This window comes from Haliotis rufescens, unplaced genomic scaffold, assembly GCF_023055435.1.
Source record: "Haliotis rufescens isolate VD_foot unplaced genomic scaffold, xgHalRufe1.0.p SCAF_1, whole genome shotgun sequence".
In the NCBI taxonomy this organism is placed as follows: Eukaryota; Metazoa; Mollusca; class Gastropoda; order Lepetellida; family Haliotidae; genus Haliotis; species Haliotis rufescens.
This window is the reverse complement of record NW_025963779.1, coordinates 21,354,645-21,377,149: the sequence shown is the minus strand read 5'-3', so window position 1 is coordinate 21,377,149 and position 22,505 is coordinate 21,354,645. Positions and strand designations below refer to the sequence as shown.

Genomic DNA, 22,505 nt, shown 5'->3' with positions numbered 1-22,505 from the left:
TTGAGGTGTCAGCATTTATTTGTAACTGACGAAAGACATGTACATGATAAAAAGTATACACTGATATTAGATCTTGTTGAATGCTACAACATCAACTGACTGTACAAAGTCTTCATGAGCTGTGATGGATTCCTCCAGGAAGTCTGTGCCAACCTGTAACAACATGTCACATGAATAGCGCAGCGAAAACATTCCAGACCATTGAAACATAAAAGCTGTACCGCTTCAAACTATACACTTTATACTTTTTGCAAAAAAAATTCACACAATCTTAGAAAAGAATGATCACTTCATTTTTTAACATGGCTATCAACAATGGCTATTTCAGTAACAGTAATTTTGTGTTGCAGTACATCGTGTTACATAGGTCTGTACTGCAATCTGTATTGATTTGTTATGTAGCTGAAGAAGTAAACAAATGAGATATTGTTAGCTGTGGAGATGTGCAAACGGTACCAACACTTACAATCTCATATAAATCAGATCTTAGTTCTCACTACCGCAAAAAAAAGATTTGAGGACATCCCATTACGGGTCACATCAGAACGACGTTCCATCTGACCAATCAGAGTGTCCCTTACCAAATCAGGAAAGTGACAGTCGTAATGTGTTTTCTAATCATGCAACCGTGAAAAGTTTAACACAGGGTATTCCAAACGACAGTTACGGGCTGTACAATTGAATGGGATAAACATTTGAATGGAAGTGATTTTTCATTGCACATGGGAAGTAGCGCCATATATTCTAGGCCATCTATTAGACATTCCAGTATGCTCTTTTGTTCAATTTTCACATCTTGAACTTTGTCAAAATATTTTTCAAAGTGTAGTTGCCAGTCTTAAACTGGTGCCATGGAGCTAGAGAAAACTGCTTTCTCATTGGCTAATGTCGACTTCTTGTTAGTCATTCAGTGGTTGTTCAAACTTCGCGAAAGGTCATTCTGACATGACCTGTAATGGCATGTCCGATCTTTGTGTAGAAGCAGCGAGATCTGATCTTAAGGAGATAGCAACACTTTGGGCTGCTATTACTGGAAATAATAACTGTGCATAACCAGGGCACGTGTGATGTAAGAGTGCTTGTTCCTCCTGCATATACTAATGGCTTAACCCCATCCAATATGACTTTGACCATATAATCACAGTTAACTTGTGAAGGGATAATACAGTGGTGCCTTGGTATCCTTGACTATCAAGCATGTTACATCTTCAATTTTATACCATAAATACCCGGGACCTATTTGCCATAGCTTCGTTTGGGGTAGTTTGCATGACAACAAAAAATTCATGACCAAGAGAAATTCTGTGTAAAGTGGGTGATACTAGAGATAGTGATGTCACTTGCAAAACAAGGTGAAATGGGGTTTAACATCGCGTTCAAGGTTATTTCACTCATACAGTGACATGCATGCAAGTGTGTGTGTGGCTGCTTGTACTAGTCCAGACGTGTCAAGTCTTATAGTGCGGGCCCACCAAGATACAATGCTGCAGTTTGATATGGATGCCCCACTCAGACACATAATACAGACTCCAAGCCGGCCAGTCCTTTTTTATCCCATTAATGCTGAGTGCCGGGTAGCAAGTACCACTTATAAAGGAACCAGGGAATTGAAACCAGACTTTCCTCCCTCAGGGCACATGCTCTATCCAAACGACGCTTTGGTGGAAAATGGGTCCTGGGTGTCATAAGATGGAGATATGCAGGATAATGAAGGAACAGGTATACCAGTCACGTACCTTGTCGTCTACCACTACACACATGATCTGTAGCTTGTTGATACCGTACCCAACCGGCACCAGTTTGGCTGGAACACAAACAGGAAATCACACAACATGCACAAAGTGACACTGAGGAAAACTTTCTAACATATCATAATCAAACTGTGGCCAAGGTGTTTTTTTGCAGTTCAATGCCGCACTCAACAATATTCCAGCTATATGACGGCGGTCTGTAAATCCAGTTATTGGCATCATGAGCATCGATCCACACAATTGGGATCATTGACATGCATCAACAAAGTCAGCGAGCCTGACCACCCCATCCCATCAGTCGACTCTTACGACAAGCATAGTTGCCTTTTACGGCAAGCATGGGTTGCTGAAGACCTGTTCTACCCCGAATCTTCACGGGTCTGGCTGCATCATGATTGTTGGGTTCACGATCCTGTCTACGCCATCTGTGGAACAGCATTCAAAATGAATGCAAGTGTTCCAGAATGGGTTAACACCGCTTTAAACAGTATTCTAGTCATATCACGGCACCTCAGCCTAATGTGGGAGGAAAGCCTGAAGTGATGCAGGGTGAACATAATCAAGGCGGACTAGGATTAGAACAGATGATCACTGCTTTCTTGCGCGCGAATTGTAGCCCCTAAGACAACTGGGCCACCCGTTCCCCAACAAGTGTTCCAGAGTTATGTCCCTTACACTGGGCCATGGACAGACATTCCCTTTCCTTCTAAAACACACATTTTTTAACAACACCTATACTCCACAATCCTCGTGTACTGTTGACTTAATTTTAACACCACAGATTGAAAGTTGCAAAAGAATAACATGCGGATCAATTTCCAAGTTACATCACAAAAGTAAATTAATCTGAGGGTATATTGTCATAAAATTAAGTAATGAAAATATTGTTATGAATTATAGTGAGTGATTTTGGTTTTATGCAACTTGCAGCTTCACACATTGTACCCATGAAGGGAATCGAACCCGTGTCTTTGGCATGATGAATGAACACTTTCACCACTAGGCTACCCCCCAGCCCAGTTTTGATTTATAACATACAAACTGTATAATGTTTATCAACTTCATGGAAAAGATAATACTGGTAAATACTTGAAAATCCCTTGCCCCATAATGGCTGTACACAAATGGTGGTGGCTACTCACAGCTGCCCCACTTGAGGCCGTCGGTGGACACCTCGCGAACCTTCTGCTCCAACTCTTTCATGTCTGTCTCGTCATCCCACGGCTTCACCTCCAGGATGATGTTGCTCTTGGCAATCAATGTTGGCTCTGTTATATCACACACATATTAGGACAGGACATAGCTAACTGTAACTCACCAGTCACCACACATTATTAACAACTGATGATTATTGAACCATCACAATTGAACACCAAATGATACATGATACATGATACATCTTCCCATGAATCGATTCACGTTTTTAGGCTGTTTCAGTTTTGAAAAAATAACCTTTACAAGTGTTTGCAATCACCCGGCCTGATAACTACTTACTAACTTAGGCTAGTGTTACCTCAACACCTACACTAAAACAAAAGCTAAATCTGATTGCATGGTTGTAACAGGAAAGTTGGGACCAGTCATGCAAGTTAAGCACATACTGGTTGATAGCAATGGCATCTTGTTTGACCATGCAAAAACGACACAAAATAGGTACAGCATACATATTGTATTGAGATAGGCATCAATGTGGGTAGGCATGTGTGACAACCCCACTACCACCACATGTGGATATAGCATTACTCTACATTTAGCAATATTTCTGCACTACCGTGAGTGAGTGAGTGAGTGAGTGAGTGAGTGAGTGAGTGAGTGAGTGAGTGAGTGAGTGAGTGAGTGAGTGAGTGAGTGAGTGAGTGAGTGAGTGAGTGAGTGAGTGAGTGAGTGAGTGAGTGAGTGAGTGAGTGAGTGAGTGAGTGAGTGAGTGAGTGAGTGTGTGCTTTTAGAAATGTCACGGTGGGGTACACCAGAAGAAGGCTTCACATATAGATTTATTTGTTTGTTTGTCATTCCAGTGATTGGCATCATGAGCATCGATACACGCAATTGGGATATGATGACATGCATCAACCGAGTCAGCGAGTCTGACAACCCAATCCTGTTAGTTACCTCTTACGACAAGCATAGTCACCTTTTGCGGGTCCTTCTCATATAGAACACTGTTACCATGAGACTACCCAACCACGCTCATCATCAACCAACACCATTTCCATTGAACCATCTGAGACGTGTCATCCATGCCTTACTTACAGTGAATTGTAACCATTGTAACATGTATTACAAGTTTTGACTGCAGTACAGTGTTCAGGAAGAACAAGTGGGTGGTTTTCACTAGGGCTGTTACGATTCACTCTGTATCTATTCATGAATTGATTTCGTTATTCGTAGTCACTAGAATCGAATATTTACGAACATGCAGTCATGTGCATCTACATACCCTGTATCTAAAAATATCCATAAAAACATATTATATGCAGAGATTTCTTTAAAGACAACACTCATATATATAATATGACAGTATTGTGGTCACCGGTCATTATCGTATTTGAGCAGATACTAGTACCTGAATAAATGCAGTATATAAATGTATAATATATTACAAATTATCCAACCATGTCAAATAATTTATGTTGTTATTTTTCACTAAATATAATCAATTATACATCAACTGCTGACTCGTTTTTGTATTTGTGAATAAATATTCGTATTCGTTACCCTATATTCGTGATATGAATTGTATTCGCCTCATAGTGTATTCGTTGCAGCCCTAGTTTTCACCAATGTCCTCTATAAAAACTTCAATGTCTGACAAGGTCAGACTGCCTGTCCACAGTGATAACAGTAGCACTCACATTAATCTCTCACTGATATTTCACTTTGCATTTACATCTATACGTTGTATTAGCATACTACAAATTTAAGGATGGATTGTTTGATTATTGTTTAAAGCAATCTTATAAAAATCAGATCTTTGTTTTCACTACAGATAAACACAGATCTGAGGACATCCAATAACAGGTCACATCAGAACAACCCTTCGCAAACTTTGACCTACCAATGAAATGACTAACATGAAGTCGACATTAGCCAATCAGAAAGCAGCTTGAGCTATACAGCGCTAGTTTCAAGGTGGCCACTTCCCTTCTGGACTACGCTTTGACAAAGTTCTCAATTCAAAATTTGAAAACTGAACAAAAGAACATTTTGGAATGACTAATAGACGGCCTAGATTGTATGACAGTACTTCCCACCTTCCATTCGAATGTTCATCACATTGAAGTGAGAGATAGTGAGTAGGTGGGTATAGTTTTACGCCGCTTTTAGCAATATTCCAGCAATATCACGGCGGGGAACACCAGAAATGGGCTTCACACTTTGTACCCAAGTGGGGAATCAAAAGGCTCCGCGATTCACTGTGCAGAGTTGCGTCCCTTGGACACGCCAGAAACCTATGATTGAGGGTTTGAATCCTGGTTCGCCCCGATTAGGTTTCTAGGTTTGTCAGCACCATACCCGTGCTCGTGGGTTTCACTGAAGTGGTAAACGTCTGAGACCTGCATCACCTCGGGCTTTCCTCCCACATTAAGCTGACACGCCACGATATAACTGGAATACTGTTAAAGGCGGCGTTAAAAACCCAACTCACTCACTCACTCTTCAGCATGACGAGCGAACGCTTTAACCACCAGACTACACCACTGCCCTGAAGCGGGAGATAGACAATGATTATGTTGGAATCAGTCATACAACCAGTTACTGTCGTTCAGAATACCTCGTGTTAACCTTCAAGGTTGCATCAAATTTGCATGATTAGAAAACACATTCCGACTGTCACTCCAACAAGTTGGATGAAAGGTTCTGCCGATACCCGTAATGGGAGGTCATCAGATCTTTGCTTAGCGACAGCAAGAACTAAGATCTGATTTCAATAAGATAGTTGCATAATGCCACATTCAGTAATCAAGACAAACCATGCAGTGGCCATGTCTTCAAGCTACGATCGATTAGCTGCATTCAGCTTCATAAATATAGAGAATAAATAGAATGTGAGGTACCGAATGGATGCTGAAGACCGTTAGTTGCTCAAGTTTGATATTTTTCTGAATGTCAACGGACCAAAAGTTACTAAAAAATTAATGGTTAAAATGCATAGTTCAAAATCCCTGGTATTCCATGACATCGGAGTCATACATGAGGTAGAAACTCAGTGGGCTGTGACAACACTCTCATCATTTCCTGGCAGGGTAGGCAAAAGCAACAAGGTGTTGAAATAACATCAGAAGCTACATTTCCTATAACTTACTTCCCTTTTCTATCACTATAAACATGTCAGTGAACTTACTGCTTGCTTTCTTTGCTTTGTAGGCTGCCACTCTCTCGGCCTTCAGTCTCTCAAGCTCTGCTGCCTGAAGACACACAACACAAACAGTCATCGTCTTGAAGAACCACATCATGCTACCATATTCCTCACACTATAGGCATCAACACATGAATAAACTATCTACCACACTGCTGTCTTGCACTATCTACCAGGCTGCTATCTTGCACTTTCTACCAGGCTGCTATCTTGGACTATCTACCAGGCTGCTGTCTAGCACTATCTACCAGGCTGCTCTCTACCAGACTGCTATCTTGCACTATCTACCAGGCTGCTGTCTTGCACTATCTACCAGGCAGCTATCTTGTACTATCTACCAGGCTGCTATCTTGGACTATCTACCAGGCTGCTATCTTGCACTTTCTACCAGGCTGCTATCTTGCACTATCTACCAGGCTGCTATCTTGCACTATCTACCAGGCTGCTATCTTGCACTATCTACCAGGCTGCTGTCTTGCACAAGATCATATCTAGACTAATATTTGTGTAGTTTGATCAAGAAATATTAAACATTCGCTGAGTTACACTCTGGAAACAATCCCTACCCTCATTTACACCTAAGTCCTATTTGTTGTAATGGAAAATGTACAAGTCACCAGTTCATGATTAGACTTATATCTGTGCATAGTTTCATCAAGAAATATTGAACGATCTTTGAGTATTGCTCCAGCAACAAAATGTGACGGCAGGGCAGAGGGACTGACAGCACCCATTCCTATATCCATCCTCATCCCACTCTGTGGCTACGGATAGTGTGTATCATCCACAAACCTCTTCCTCATCATCACTTCCAAACATATCATCATCATCCTCGTCGTCATCGTCGTCAGCAGGCTTGGATGGTGTTGCTGCTGCAGGTGCTGATGCTGATGCTGCTGGGACGCCGGATCCTCTCTCCAGCGCCGACACTCGGTTCTCCAGCTTCAGGACCATCGCGCGCAGCTCATCAGTAACTGGGGTAGTGGAGGAGAAACTAGCATTAAACACTACTCTCCATAACAATATACATATCTAATAATAATATTACACTCAGCAATATTCCATCGAGTTGACAGTTGTAAACAAGCAAATCTAGACACGACAACCCCGATTGATATTACGAGCGACAGTTCAAGCCGTCAGGGGATGATGACATGCAGTCATCCAAGTTACCAAGTCTGACTACCCAATCAGTCACCTCTTATGAGCCGCATAGGCTGCTGATACCACAGGGAAATCCACCTGTGGAGATCCATGAAGAATAGGTCTTCAGCAACCCATGCTTGCCTTAACAGGCGACTAACGGAATCAGGTGGTCAGACTCGCTGACTTGGTTAATGCATGTCATCGATCCCAATTGCGTGGATCGATGCTCATGACATCAATCACTGGATTGACTGGTCCAGACTTGATTATTTACAGACAGCCATCATATAGTTGGAATATTGTTGAGTGTGGCGTTAAACAACAAACAAACTACATATCCAAGTAAATTGTTGAGTGCGGCGTAAAACAACAAACAAACAAACACAGGGGTATCCAGACAGTAAGGTCAAAAAGTGATGTATGAGTGCATGAACATTATTTTAGGTTAGGTTTAGTTAATACTAAGTGATGCAGAATGTGTAACAATGATCGAATGTAAAAGGAATTGATGGTATATACCATCACCTGCGGTTAGTCGAACTGATACAAATGAAAATTTACCATCTGTGCAGAGCACCAGGACAGTTCCTTGTTAGAGTGTATTCCTACACTGACTAAGTGACTTAACATTCCTTTGATATGTATGAAATGTATACATAAAAACTTAATGAGAGGAATCAATCAAGATTTCTAAAAATAGTGGGTGCCATCACACTGAAGCTCACCTGGATATGTAATCAACAGCTGTAAATGTTAAAAATGACTGCCACTTAATGAAAGATGTCAGATTTACTATTAAATTTTGTCTGCATAAATACTGAGGCCAATAGTATAACAAATTACAATTCGAACAAAATATATCATTAGGAGAAATATAGATGCCAAAGGTCAGCTTCCTCAGTCTGGTGATTTCCGATAAGATGTTTACAGAGCCAAAAATGCACTGTGAGAATTTAAGGGCATTGCATTACATACTAAGAAGAAATGGCTGAGCAACAGCCATAAAAACGTTTTCCAATATATCTAATCATAACTGCCAGGGCAGCCAGATCGAAAATCAGATTTGAAGCTCTTGAACAAATTATGTCATCATCGGTTTGACCAAGCATGTGAAATCTCGTGATGGTCAAGTGGTTTCTGAGGAAATGCATGGAAGAGCATTTTGAAAGAATTTAAGGGCATGTTCCAAAGTGAAAAGATAAAATAAAGGTCAAAATTTTATTACCACCAAAAAACAGACCATACATGTTGAGGCCAACTACTAACTACACATACACCACATTTCATTACATTTTGAACAATACTGTTTGTTTGTTTGTTTGTTGTTTCACGCCGCACTCAACAATATTCAAGCTATATGACGGCGGTCTGTAAATAATCAAGTCTGGACTAGACAATCCAGTGATTAATGTCATGAGCATTGATCCACGCAATTGGGAACGATGACATGCATCAACCAAGTCAGCGAGCCTGACCACCCGATCATGTTAGTCGCCTTTTACGACAAGCATAGTCACCTTTTACAGCAAGCATGGGTTGCTGAAGACCTATTCTACCCCGGAATCTTCACGGGTTTGAACAATACCGACCAAGGAATGACCATAAATAGGTTTTCAATAAGGCTGATGGATTAGAACCTCTTGAACAAATTTAGGTGTCATCTTCCGAGGCATGTGAAGTTTCAACTTCATTGGTCCAGTGGTTTCCAAATGAGATGTTTATAGACGCCAATGCTGCCACCGGAGGTCAAACAAGCTGGCCATGACACAACATCACTCAACTTTCAGACAGGAGTATAAACAGTATGACAGCATGGCGTTCTACCTTTCCTGAGTTCCCTGTTTTCACGCTCTAGAGAGTCCATTTTTCCGGGCGGCACACTTCCACCTGCAATCTGAAAGAAGTGATCATGCAGTGAGACTCCATCACCAGCCTCAGCATTAAGTCTGGCATCCTGCAGGTAGAGGCAACCCTCAGCAGGTTACATATATTTCTTCCTTAAACATGCTACAGGTATTTTCTTACTCACAGAAGTGAACTGTTGCAGGTAAACAGATACACATAGAAGTTTCGTCTACGATATGGACATGATCATCTTAGCCGACTCCTTGTCACAAGTCAAATTCCTCACTGACCTTAGGGTAACTAACTGATCAAGTGCTGATTTAAAGCATCTATAAATCGACTGTAGGGAAATATAATTCTGATTTAATTTCCAAATCATTTATGAATAATTACACATAAATACACTCATCTGTAATATGTAACGCAATCGTTCCGTTATGGAACAAGACTTTGAAAATAATATATCTTTATAATAGTATTCTAATGTGTAATACATTTGTAACCGATTAATATTATTGACTGCCTACATATGTAACACACTCAGATCAAATCTATATAGCTGGTCAGCAGTAGGACAGGTAAGTCTCAGCTAGGCAGACTATTGGTTGACAGCACTGATCCAGGCAGTCCCAACACCATGACTCCTAATCCTCATTAGTCGGAGCTTAAGACAAGGATGAGGTAGGGGAGATATACAGGCCAGAATCCCGCTGGAGCCTGGTAATAACAGGCTGGTAAATACCCAGTGATGTTTTTGTCAGCTTTAACCCAATAAATATTACATAATCACTTCACAGTAATCAATATCTTTTTTTCCAAATTAATATTATTATATTACTGATGAAATTTATCATTACAAATTTCTTTATTTAAACATTATCTGTTTTGTAAAACAGGTTAAACGTGTAAGACATGTTATAGCATGTCACATGTTAAGAGCCTGATGAGATATATGGTAAATATTGTGACAGCAATCTGCAGCAAGCAGAGCAAACAGACATTAACATTGACCGTGTGTACTACAAGTAGAGTTATATTGTATAAAGGAAAAGGGAATGTGAATAAGTGCTATTCGCTGGTTACATTGGGGAAACCACACAGAAACCATAGCAACAAGAAATAATACCACAATACAACTCAAGTTTATCATATGCAGACCAATGTTGGAGCAAGGTGATTGAGAGAGGTAGGTTTTACTCTGCTTTTAGCAATATTCACGCAATATCATTAGAAATGGGCTTCAGATATTGTACACATCTGAGAACCAAACCAGGGGCTTGTGTGACAAGTGAACACTTTAACTGCTGGGCTACCCTACAACAAGGAAACCAGGATGACAAGTATGCATGATTATTCAGAGCCAACTCTCAGAATCCCCCGTGGAGAAACTGGTTCACCTGGGCTGTTGACATCTATGGCAGTAAACAAGTGAATCTGATCATGACTACAGGAGCTACCTCAGACCTGCATGGTGTATAGGTGTTGACAAAAACACTCCACCTTGTCAATCAACATGCAAACAAGTAAATCTGATTATGCCGTGCAAATTGCAAAAGTGTTCGTGAAAAGTTGTGTCTCAAGGATTTTTATTTGGGTACATACTGCACAGTTATATGACAAACTAGATTAACAAAAACATGCAAGCTGATTTCTATTTCAAAGAGCATTAGTATCAGAATAATTTGTGACAAAGACGTTGGCAGTATGAGTGACATGCTGTTGCTGCTGCTGCTGCTACACATATGCAGGTATTAGGGCTGTAAGCTGGTACATAATACATGCACTTCTTATTGACGATGCAAGCCAGGTACATGTGTACTGAGTTCAATGACATAGCTCAAGCAACACAAGTAAGAAACAAACTGACGAGAAAAAGATTGAATTGAATGTCAGAATTCTTAGCATACCAAGACAGCTCAAAATCTGGTTCACATAAACAATTTGTGGTTTCTACATCACTGGAATAACACATGCATGAAGCTAAAGTATCAACTGAGATTTCCAATATCGGTTTTACATTTCATGACTTCTATAGATTTTCCTCAGATAGGTCAATAAAAACATTTAAAATCAAATTTTAATATCAAGAAATAAAAGATGTGAAAATGTACTAAAAATATTCAACCACCAAGAAACAAACAACAGTTAATTTGCTGGGGGAGGGAATGGGTGTTAAGTAAAAATGATTTCACAATTTCATAAACCGAAACAAACCAACCAGGGGTGTGGGGGACACACATATACAACAGTTAACATCCAACCATTGCCAGACTGAAATTAAAACTAATCTAAAAGCTGCATTTTTACGAAAGGCAACAGGCATTAGAGAATAACAGTGCTAACAAAACTGATGTAATAGCCTTCATTAGGGCTTGTTGGGAAACAAAACAGGGCCCTGACCAAGGATATGGCATCATGTCTTGGCAGACTGCATTTACTCACAGGATTCTTGAGAAGTTTTGATATCTCTTGCCTGGCCTGAGCTATTTCATTTACAAGAGAGCTTCCCCCTTGCTTGCCCTATAAAACATAAGCATTATATAGACTGAATAAATAGGTATTTCAATGTGTCAAATGGGTGTGATTACAGCATCGTGTTACATTTGTATGAAATCATTAACGTAGCATAGGAGAAAAAAAATAAGAAAAGAAACTGACATAGATGATGTATGCAACTGTTGGTGACAATACGGTTAAATTGTTTACCATCATTACCATTTGTCATTCTTTTAAAACATTAATTCTGACGAAACAAATTTATCGAACTCATCTCAATTTATCTTTTCATCTTAGTTATCATTACAGATGGGAAAGCATGCACTTCTCGTCTTTAACTGGCTTTACATGTTACCATGGTAACTGTATGAGGTACGAGGTAAGACAGTTTACCTGTTGTACAGACCGTGTGCGCTTTAAAGAATATAAGACAAATAGAAACATATTAAATCGTGTAACACAGATTTTTGTTCCAAGATCAACCTAACAAATAACAATATGCAGTAATGCTGGCCATAAATACAGATAGAAAATAACACATGGAAACTGTCTGATCTTCGAAAAAATAACAGGGGGGTCTGTAGCTCACCTGGTCCAAACTGTAGCGTACGCTGAGGGAGAAGCATTGGATGCAAACACCTGTTGCTCCACATACCATATTTGACGTAATAAGCACCCCGCTCTAACAAGCTCCCACGGCGGTATTTGCTAATATATTGGCTAGTGAACAATCCCAATTAGCACCCCTTCCCATTGATCGATGTACAAAAGACTTATTTATTTGCGTAAAATACGCACTCGTGTGTTATATGCACCCTTAATTATGGCCAATTAAATTCTGGAAAAATATATCCGTCATATATAAACATTTCAGGCTGTCAGCATAAACCACGAAATTTATCTTTCAACTCTGTTTTTTTTAACCAAAATAATATTCTAATAAGAGGCCCCTATTTCTAATTTTGAGAGCGCCCTGGGCGCTTATTGCATCGAATACGGTACTATCATTGATAAAATTCTCTCCACATCACACATTTCATCATATGCCTTAATTTGAGAAAATGAATAAACACCGCAGTCAGCAATATTTCAGTTAGACCACAGCAACTTTGAATAACCAACAGACAACCCAGTGGTCGATTGCATAAGCAATGATACACTCTGTCAGGGTACAGCAACACACAGGGTAACCATGTGAATCTTGTTGTTTTTTGCAATATTGTATACAATGGCCTAGTGACATTCACTATTATTCATAAAACATTTCAGCCTTCATTATCATGGTTTCTGTAACAGGGACACAATCTGGCACTAGCCTTCTAGCCCAAGTTAGTCTGTCTACGTTAAAGGTGTCCTGAGAGCTATTAGAATTCAAACTTTTTAGGTGCGTTGGTCTCACCTGTTGTCAGTATTAAGGCTAATAAACATGCTAAATGCTTCAGCTTAATATGCATCCCATATAAAAACATGTAGTACTGTGTAGTAAATATGACATCTTGAAAAATACAAGCCTCCTCAAAATGGAGAACAGATAATACAGCCTGTCCACACAATGTAAGCGTTAACTACAATGTCAACACAACGAGCCACAAGAAGCCCAAATGGCCCTTCGGGTCAAATGAGGAAGAGACTGTTCCCTGATAAATATACCTGAACGGAAAGCTTATTCTCAAGTACCAGAACAAAAGTTTATATTTTCCATCAAAACTGGAAAAGCGAAGGGATTCCGTACATGGGAAACTATATCTAGGACAACCTTGCAGGACAACCGACCCAAGCAAACAACAATTCTGGATGACAGTCCATGACAAACTCCACTAGAATTGCTAGCATCTGTACTAATAGTCTACAAGGTCCAGGTACTACAAAATATCGTCCTGAATTATCCATTCATTAAAACTTCTTACTCTAATTAAAAGGGTGAGAGTGGAAAGGGAAGACACCTTAACATGGGGTAGTGAAACATTGGTGTAAGTATCATGAATACTGCATAATGTCTTAACGTTTACTTTTGTAGCAGAGATGTCAACACAGCATTGATGGAATTAGGAATATCTAGGATACGTTTTTAACAAAACAGTAATCACCATTAACACATAACTAAATGCCAGTATTATATGGTATTGAGAAAAATAAATCATATTTTAAATTGCATTTTTACCCAAACTCGTCAAAACGTAATTTCATTATTATTTTCAGAGAGATCCGTAACTAGTTCAAGCATTACCATGATTACTGTTTGTTACCAACTTTGTAACATTTCATTGGATCCTGTTGGAGTCGGTTGCAGCATATCGTAATGTTGGCATGTCTATTGTAGTTATGAATAACTGGGAAAACAATTATTTTTTCATCACGCTAATAAATACTGCAAAAACACAGACAAACTGCCAAGTATAAATACATCTACACACCAAACACTGGCCAACAGAAAAACTTAATCAGGTGGCAGATTTCTTCGGATGAATGGAAATGATAAAGGAAAGCCAAATATTACCACTGAACATTTCCACTGGTCATCTGTCCTGCCAATTCTCATCCAGGCATCATGTATTTGAGACTAAAAAGATTGTTCTCAGCTTTCCACGTTCACAAAAAACATGCCCTGTGTTGTGAGCTGCTCGTCAACAGGTTAATCAGATTAGACAGTTCAACACAAACACATACAACAAGATTATTGACATCAGCATTTCTAGTGAAGGTTTTAGTTGTCCTACAAAATCCTAAGGCCTACACGCATTCTGAGGTCTTGGACACAATAGAAGTAAAGGACTCTGGACATTTGAAATGAGGAGTCAACAATTGATAAGGGACCACTGACCATTGTGAAAAAGAGAACATGGTCTCAAGAAACTACAATTCCTGACTGGTGTTGTAGCTCACCTGGCCGGGGGTTGCGGTACCAGCTAGTATTTGCTGATAGTGTGCTTCTGCCTGCTCAAATTTCTGTTGGTGGAACCAAACAGACTCATTCATCAGAGGATTGGCCATTCTGTAAGACAGGTTTTCACAATGAGCCTTCTTATAATAGTCTACGAAGAAGGAAATACTGCAAAACATTAAACTGTCGGACATCAACCTTTAAGGGATCAGAGAAAGGATGGGCTTCAGATTATATATTTCTGTCTGGGGTCAAACAAAACATGCAAAACACACCAGTAGCAATCTATTCACAATCAATATAGCCCATATCTCTTTAAGAGATCATTTGTTTTAGTTCCTTTAGATGTGAGCTGATTATTCTTTAGGTAATCACTGCTATGATCACATTTCTCATGTTAACAGGGTTAGAAATTAATTTATAGTCACATTAGTCCACAAATATTATCTGCTTCCAAGTTGTCTACACTAGAAAATCTCATTTCTGAATTTACAAGGTCATACGTTGATTTCGAACCCTGCTGTTAATAAGTTTTATTCTTATTACATAGTTAATAATATTCATATATGTTTGAGGAAAGACAACCCAGTTAGGAAATACAAGATCAGAGGGTCTGTAATAAGTTACATGTATTTAGTTTATTCATTTGCCCAAATTGTTGCTGTTCACTTAATTGTGCATCTACCCTTGACACAGCATTCACAATAGTTAATATAGACAACCTTTTTTTACACACAAAACTATATTCTTTTGGGTGTATTGCCAAAACCATGTATGAAAAAGTTTAGAGAATATCGGCGATGCACTTCATTCATTACCTACCAAACTATAGATCAATTTGGTACCTTAACTTTGTTTTCAATATTATATTAAAGACAACTGAAAACAGTCATCCAATCAGATTACACTCATAACGGAGAGAAATCTTGTGCTTAGCTGGTAAAGGTGATGCCGCTTCAGAAGCTTTGGTGGCAAATTGGTCCAGGTTAATGAGATTGTCCAAAAAAAGGCTTAAAACACTTTTGCTGGAAATCTTCAACCTGATCAAACGAATGCATAAAACAGCACTACCCACAGAGACCCATACCAAAACCTCTTTGGTTGACTAATACCCAAATGTTAAATAACCTGTACCCACTTGAATCTAATGATCTGGATGACTCGTACCAAAAAAATCGAATCCATACACAATCAAAACATTAATCGGAATACAAACATGTTTTCAACTAACGCTTTGTTTGTATTGTGTTTCACTCACAGTGTCAAATGACACTGTGGTAATATCATATGTTTAACTAGAATGTTATGTTATTAGTAACTATTTGGTTGGTTGGGTTTGAAGTTTTACGCCGCTCTCAGCAATATTCCAGCTACATGTATATGACGGCGGTCTGTTAATAATCGAGTCTGGACCAGTCAATCCAGTGACTGATATCATGATAGTAACCAGTACTAGGACAATAACATGATTGTTTATGAAAATATGAAGTCGACTACGTTCATGTACAGATTGATATCATGATGGTAACCAGTATTAGGACAATACCATGATTGTTTATGAAAATATGAAGTCGCCTACGTTCATGTACAGATTCACAAGTTCCTGCCATTAGGATTCGGAACATGGGGAGTTTCAGTCCCACGTTTCATAATAGGTAAAGATGCGAGTGATAAGGCGGATAGAACCTCTCGGAAATCTATGAGAATCTGCCATCACGGTTTAGCTATCAACAAGTTACTTAGGCTAGAGGTTTGAGTGCCGATTTTACTGTTCGACAAGCCGGTACGGCTATCGTACTTCTTTTTTCATATTTATGTTGATTTATCAATTCTGAGTAGGTTTTCTCCAAAACTAAACAGTGCGTGTATCCATCCAATACTTGAAACAATTAAATTGTCCAAAAGCTTTATTCTTTGAGGCGATTTAAGGTCGAATACCTTACAAGTTCTTCTGAGCCGACAAGTGCTTCCGTGGGGAAATTGAAAAGGAAGTTACTTACACGTGCACGCAGACTCGGGGTGAATAACACATACTTAATGTAACAAATATATTAACTATATAAATTCTTTAGCCTAATCCTTAAATTCTAAGAAGACTTACATAAAAGTCACAAATTATGTTTTGATTTATTATATTTGCTGCGGTACTACAAGAAATACATTTCCTGTAAATATGGCGGACAAAGACAAATCTACAAGCATACTTCCCCTTTCGCGGGTTAAAACAATCATGAAAAGTTCACCAGATGTCTCAAGTATAAGTCAAGAGGCACTTTTCATTACGGGCAAGGCAACGGTGTGTATGGTTATTTGATTGGTAATAAAAAAAAAAACTTGTTCCTTAAAAATTTTCCCAGAGCATGGCCTCCAAATAATCGTAAAAAAACACACCGAGAACCTGCTATCTGTGACTGCCCCCATTTCACTGCTTAATGATCTGTAAGCAGACACAGGGGAACGTTAACGCTTTAATGCAGTGCTGCACACTACATAGCACTGGTATAAGGCATCTGTTGTACTGAGTAATCGTTATGGACCACTGCTCTCTTATCTTGCAAGGCTCCACTCTAGGTACCCGGATTAGAAATGTCCCCTACAATCTCTGCTTGTCTTACGTGGCAACTGAATGGAACTGGTGATCAGTTTTGTTTACATGGCTGATTGTGTGTCCACATTCTCCACGATCTAGCTGATTGTGTGTCTACCATGTTCCCTAACCCCCGTGAAGATTCGTGTTAGAATATGACTTCAGCAACACATGCTTGCCATAAGAGGCAACTACGCTAGTCGTAAGAGGTGACGAACAGGATCAGGTGGTCAAGCTCGCTGAGTTGGTTGATGCATGTCATTGTATCCCAATTACATGGATCAATGCTCATGACATCAATCACTGGATTGTCTGGTCCAGACTCAATTAGTTACAGACCACCGTGATATAACTGGAATATTGTTGAGTGTTGCTTTAAACAAACAAACAAAGAAAACTTTCCCAGAGGTCTGGAGGATTGTGTGTCCATGTTCCCGAGGTCATAGAATGTTGCTCATAGTATCAACATTATCAAACACTGGTTTGACTGGCCACACTCCCATTACGTACTGGCTGCTGGGATCAATAAGACAAAGCTAGAAATTTGATTAAGGGGCCACATTTCTTTTTGAATTCAGTCAATGTTCCTTTTCTTTTGGTCACTATCTAATTAACTTTTTTAGATGTACAGTTTAGCATGTTTAGTTCTAATTTACAGAAGTAAAGTATTAAAATCACTCAATGAGTCAAGACAGTAATATTCTTCAGTACTCAGATGTGTGATCCTAATTAATTCAATCACCATGGTTGTACTATCCACCTGTAATTATGTGGACAGTCACTAGTTGAGCTTACTAGACTAAGCAGAATTTTACTAGACTCGGGCTTTTGGCTATTGTCCCCGACTGATAAGATGAATGCATAGTTTGTACTCTGAAGATGTACACTGGTTTATAATGTTTGCAGGTCCCTATTTTAATTTTCTTAATGTTCTGTAAAGTGCAAATTGGTTTACATAGTGTAAGGTATATAAACATGCCAAAAAGAACTTGGCAAAATTTGTATTGTTAACATTGAGACAGAATGTTTTGGATCACCTGCCAGTGACATGTAACACTGTTTTACCTCTGGTATATCGGGGTATATTGTTTGTTTTAGTACGTAGTGGACCTCTATTTTGTTGTGGCATTCAGGTAACCGAGATGAATCAACCTTTATAATGTTTCTATGGTTACAGGAACTGTTCATCCAGGCCCTGGCAAGATTCTCCTTGGAACAGAGCAAGGATCAGAGCTTAGTTGATTACAAAGACTTAGCAGAAATTGTCAACACCGAAGAAACATTGCAGTTCTTACAAGGTAGAACACAATCCCAGATAATGATTGGCCCAGTAATGGTTTCTAAGTCTGAAGAAACTGTAGTCATGGTAACTGTTTGAGGGTGGGAATCCCAGATAACGATTTGCCCAGCAATGATTTCTAGGTCTGTGGAAACCATAGTCATGGTGACTGTTGAGGGTAGGAATCCCAGATTTGATTTGCACTGTCATGGTCTGATGGTGACTGGTTGTGCTATGATATGCCTGAAATACAGCTTAAAACAGCAGATCACCTCACATATTTGACTCATGATGATTTATTTGAAAATTATTACATGTAAAACTCTGATTTTTCTGGACTTTTATGAGCTAGGCTTAACCAAAAGACATTTTACTAGATCCAGACTTCTGACTAGCTGCATGGCTGCAGATTGTTAATGTAACACAAAGGTCTCTTCATGTACCTCTGTATGCTTCAGGGCAGCAATAGTCAAATATACTACAGTAATCATTTACGATCTCAGAACATTTTGTACAAGGTGTATATCAGCCTAAACCTCTAACTTGTTTGTATACAGACATCATCCCACGGAAGATAAAGGCAAAAGAGTTTTTCCAAATGATGAAGAATGGAGATAGTGAAGTGGATACATGATGGTCCGTTTAGTCAGAACAGAGACATTCTTGGTACGTTCTGGGACAGGAGCTGAAGGAACTAGCGAGGCCATGGTCAGCCAACAGATTTGTAATACCTCCTACATTCAGATTCCAGCTTGTTGGAAGTATCCAGTAACCATGGCATCTGGATCATGACGGATGGAGATGACTACATGTCCTTTTTGCTCATTATAGAGAACCCTAGTAGTGCCATGTTATGGGATTCTGCTACAGCATTCAGTCCATGTCCAGCAGCAGCAGGAGCAGCTTGTGGCTCACTGACAGTGACCAAGGTTCCTTGTATGCATTCAGTGGACAATAGTGTCACATCGGCAAGATCTCAGCTCTATTATTATTCTGTGGATAACTATTTTCTCCAGCCTGCAACCAATCCGAGAAATGTCAAGACCGGAGGTGTTCTATGAGATGATAGGTGGAAGTACTACTTAAGATCATGGCACAAGAAGATTGAAAGATGTCCTGCTTCATAATGGTCGGTGATAACACCACCCGAACATGAACAGCATAAGGTGTGATCACAGAGCTTTGCCCTTTCTTTCAAACCCTGAATGTACAGGTAACCTGAATGATGAGTTATTGTTCTGTGTATATTTGAGAATAATTGTGTACTTAGGTGTAGAGTAGACCTTCTGAGAATAAATCACCTACAATACTTGGATTTCTTGATTTTCATTCTATTGATTGGGGGTGTTGGTTAGTGGTCAAAGCACTCTCACTCACTCACTCACTCACTCAACATAGTCTCAAGACTTCTTGTCCAACGTGGGTCAGTTGAACATGAATGCTAATTTTCACAAATGTTTTGGTGAGTATCATGTTATTCAGTAAGGCTGTCATGATAACACTGAGACATCACTGAATAATACCCATGTATCAATTCATGCATGAATTCTGTATCAATTTTCAGAAAGGAATGTTTACAGAGTGTGCAATAACCCGGCCTGATATCTACTGGGTCTTACCTAGTGTTACCTCATCAGAATGAACCTAAATTAACCAGAAGGCACTAAGTTGAGCACAAACTGGATGACCTCTTGTTAAGCAGGCCACATTCGCAATGCAAGTTAACAATCTCAGATGCAACCATGCAAGTTATGCACAACCTCTTGTAGCTGGGACACATGAACATAGAGGGTTCAGTGCTGAAATGGCACAAATCTATCATGCCTCAAGTACTGTGACAGGTTTGTTTATTTGTTTGTTATTTAACGCCGCACTCAGCAATATTCCAGCTATATGACGGCAGTCTGTAAGTAATCAAGTCTGGGCCACACAATCTAGTGACTGACATCATGAGCATCGATCCATGCAATTGGGATACAATGACATGCATCAACCAAGTCAGGGAGCCTGAGACCAGTGAAGATTCCGGGGTAGAATAGGTCTTCAGCAACCCATACTTGCCGTAAAAGGCGACTATGCTTGTAAAAGGCGACTAACGGGATCGGGTGGTCAGGCTCGCTGACTTGGTTGATACATGTCATCGATCCCAAATGCGTGGATCGATGCTCATGATGTCAATCACTTCATTGTCTGGTCCAGACTCGATTATTTACAGACCGCCGTCATATAGCTGGAATATTGCTGAGTGCGGCGTTAAACAACAAACAAACAGAGAGCCTGACCACCCAAACCTGTTAGTCGTCTCTTACGACAAGCATAGTCGCCTTTCACGTCAAGCATGGGTTGCTGAAGACCTATTGTAGCCCGGATCTTCACGGGTCCTGTGACATGTATCAGTATAGGAGGCAAGAGTGTTATGACATCCCAAATGCCAGGTACAATGTATTGGCAGCAGGTAGGTTCTTGTGTTTCAGTAGAATATGATGAAAATTGTGGTTAACATCTGAAATAAACACAAGAATCGGACTATAGAAAGTGTATTTTATTTAGTCAATAACACAGCTGTAATTGTTGCAACTACCAGAATGTATAATTATGTACATACAGGTACATGTTTGTATACACTTGGCAAGTATTGTTTATTAATGTCCAGCATACATGAGTTCTCTACGGACACTGGGCACCTGGGCTTGGCTGTTCACCCATCCATGTTAGGCTGTGTTTCTCATCCCCGTGCTGATCTGTGTGACTGGCGAGCAAACGTAAAATACCGTATTCGACGTAATAATCGCCCCGCTCTAATAAGCGCGTACAGCGATATTTGGTCATATATTGGCTAGTGAACAATCCCAATTAGCACCCCTTCCGATTGATCGATGTACAAAAGACTTATTTATTCTCGTATAATACGCACTCATGTGTTGTATGCAGCCTTTATTATGGGCAATTAAATTCTGGAAAAATATATCTGTCATATATACATATTTCAGGCTGTCAGCATAAACCACAAAATTTATGTTTCAACTCTGTTTTTTCACCAAAATAATATTCTAATAGGAGCCCCCTATTTCTAATTTTGAGACTGCCCAGGGCGCTTATTACATCGAATACAGTATATAAATTGCCTTCAGTTGAGAATATGAAGGACATATTGTTTGATATGTGCAAAAGTCTTCACCTGGTTATAAAAGGTATCATTTTCGAAAAGCCCTCCCAAACTCGCAACATATTTATTGTGCTGTATTCAAAGTACAACACTATTGAGAGCTTTAATTACAGACAAAAATGCAGCTTTATTTCAATAAAATACAGCGCAAATTGTTTTAAGAAATGGGAAATGTCTTATTTTGTATCCGAGCAGGATGATTTCAAGAATGGGTGGATATAGAACATTAGGACTGACAGAAGATGAGAAACACACCGACTACGAAAGTCTAAAGGCTAAAACGATACACAGTAAGATATATAGCCTAATACTTCACAATGCACTATTTCACGATGTGATGTCTTGTGTTTGTCAGGACACCACCAAAACAGGATGAGACTGAACAGACTATATATGAATGTCAAACACTATTAGCTTTCAGACCATCAAATATTCAAACAAGATAAATAATTTGTAAAGAGTAGCCTACATATGGATAGGATATTGTTCAGATTAATGCAGGTGTATCGTTTCAGCCTCACTGGTTGTCTGTGTACAAGGGAGTAGTTCAGAGGAAGTGACACTTGGAGGTAAAACTGTATTGCATATCATCAGAATATCACAGACTAGAGAGTCTTGGATAGGTTCAAAATGGAGATAAGTATGAAAGTCTCCATCTTCACGAGGCAAGGGGGTTAACTGACTGTAAAAGTCCATTTTCCACCCTTGCCGAACTAGGCTGGAATTTCTGGGCTCAATCGTGTTGCCACCAGTGGCTATTACGAGTTATGATATAATGTATATACAATGTTCCTCAGTCAGTCAGTCAGGATAATGTATATACAATGTTCCTCAGTCAGTCAGTCAGGATAATGTATATACAATGTTCCTCAGTCAGTCAGGATAATGTATATACAATGTTCCTCTGTCAGTCAGGATAATGTATATACAATGTTCCTCAGTCAGTCAGGATAATGTATATACAATGTTCCTCTGTCAGTCAGGATAATGTTTATAC

General features: G+C 39.4%; 2 protein-coding genes across 5 annotated transcripts; one reads left to right on the top strand and one right to left on the bottom strand.

Annotated features, from left to right (window-relative positions):
* Window positions 1-16,476, bottom strand: LOC124114599 (elongation factor 1-delta-like). Of its 4 annotated transcripts, XM_046475260.2 has the most exons (10): window positions 16,415-16,476; window positions 14,479-14,587; window positions 11,989-12,009; window positions 11,542-11,619; window positions 9,079-9,148; window positions 6,901-7,082; window positions 6,094-6,157; window positions 2,894-3,019; window positions 1,737-1,804; window positions 1-153 (listed from the first exon to the last, which is right to left on the bottom strand). In XM_046475260.2, exons 2-10 carry the CDS (start codon window positions 14,584-14,586, stop codon window positions 67-69), a joined length of 804 nt encoding a protein of 267 aa, XP_046331216.2. In that variant the 5' UTR covers window position 14,587; window positions 16,415-16,476; the 3' UTR covers window positions 1-66. The 4 variants fall into 4 exon arrangements, with proteins under 4 accessions (XP_046331216.2, XP_046331218.2, XP_046331217.2 ...); XM_046475262.2 differs by lacking the exon at window positions 11,542-11,619; XM_046475261.2 differs by lacking the exon at window positions 11,989-12,009.
* Window positions 16,477-16,639: 163 nt separating this feature from the next.
* Window positions 16,640-19,654, top strand: LOC124114601 (chromatin accessibility complex protein 1-like). The gene is made up of 3 exons (XM_046475264.2): window positions 16,640-16,772; window positions 18,241-18,361; window positions 18,900-19,654. The coding sequence occupies exons 1-3, from the start codon at window positions 16,650-16,652 to the stop codon at window positions 18,974-18,976; spliced, it is 321 nt and encodes a 106-aa protein (XP_046331220.1). The 5' UTR covers window positions 16,640-16,649; the 3' UTR covers window positions 18,977-19,654.
* Window positions 19,655-22,505: the final 2,851 nt, after the last annotated feature.